Source organism: Bison bison, unplaced genomic scaffold (assembly GCF_000754665.1).
Source record: "Bison bison bison isolate TAMUID 2011002044 unplaced genomic scaffold, Bison_UMD1.0 scf7180017860666, whole genome shotgun sequence".
Lineage (NCBI taxonomy): Eukaryota > Metazoa > Chordata > Mammalia > Artiodactyla > Bovidae > Bison > Bison bison.
The window spans coordinates 88000-89102 of NW_011491238.1; the positions used below are offsets into that span (position 1 = coordinate 88000).

General features: G+C 67.0%; 1 protein-coding gene across 1 annotated transcript in view; it reads right to left on the minus strand.

Moving 5' to 3' along the window:
* Positions 1-1103, minus strand: part of LOC104982820 (chromosome unknown open reading frame, human C9orf69) — a 2914-nt gene continuing 1811 nt past the window's right edge. Inside the window, exon 2 of the mRNA XM_010832271.1 lies at positions 1-919. Coding sequence (XP_010830573.1) covers positions 379-798 — 420 coding nt within the window. The 5' untranslated portion in view covers positions 799-919 and the 3' untranslated portion in view covers positions 1-378. The remainder of the gene's footprint in view (positions 920-1103) is intronic.

Here is a 1103-nt window from a genome sequence, read left to right on the forward strand (position 1 = left end):
AACACTGGTGATGCCGGTGTCCTGGAGAGGGGACAGGGACCCGGGCTCTCCAAGTACAGACTGGACCGACGGGTCCCCTCTGGAATTGCTGGGAAAGTGCAGGCGGAACCACAAGCAGGTGGCCCGGGGGATGTTGCACCGAAAGCACACAGAGAAGGGCTGAAGCAAAGACCAGCAGGAGCGAGGCCGCCAGCGTCCCCTTCACAGGAAAGTCTCCGCTCCTTCCGGTCCGAGCCTGAGACCCCTGCGCGCAGGGAGGTCGTTCCTCTGGGACTGGGCAGAAGGGGCCCTGACCAATCCCGGCAGGAAGAGCACCCCTCGCAGGTGCAGCTACAGCCAGGTCGCCATCAGCCGCCCCCAGAGGAGCCCGCGGCACCCTTACATGTCCACGAAGACCATGAAGCACCAGCCCAGGCCCCCGACCAGCAGCATGGTCACGTGGATGCCGTAGACCAGCAGCTCGTTGAGGAGGCGGAAGTCCACGCGCCGGCGGCCCAGCAGCCGCAGCGGCGCCGACAGCTTGAGCTGGAAGCGCAGTAGGACGCGGACGCCCAGGTACTGCAGGCAGAAGAGGGCGGCCAGCGCGCCCCACAGCGCGGCCGTGAAGAGGCTGCAGCTGAAGTACAGCAGGAAGCGGATGAAGCCGTAGAGCCAGCGCGCCCGGACGTACACGTCGAAGTTGTTGTACTTGGTGCGGGCCGGGCGGGAGGCGCGAGCCGGGCCACAGGCGGCGTGCAAGCAGGTGGTGTGCGGGCCGTGGAAGGAGCGCACCCGCCGGGGGATGGGCATGACCGGCATCGGGTCCGGACAGCGGCGGTGCTAGCTCGAGGCGGCGGCGGAGTCCCGGCGGCGGTCAGCATAGGCGTCGTGGGCGCCTGGGCCTGGGCGGCCGAGGCTGAGCACCAGGGGAGGCGGGGGCCTGCAGGGAGAGGGACACGAAGAGGAGTCGGGTCAGCCAGGACACAGCCAGGGCTGCCGGGAGACGGAGTCTGGGACTGGAGAGCCACTAAATTATCATTTTCAAAAGGCTGAGGACACTCCGAAGGGACCCACAGTCACGTGGGAACCGAAATTCCACCAGTGACACCAGGAAGAAGGGTCAA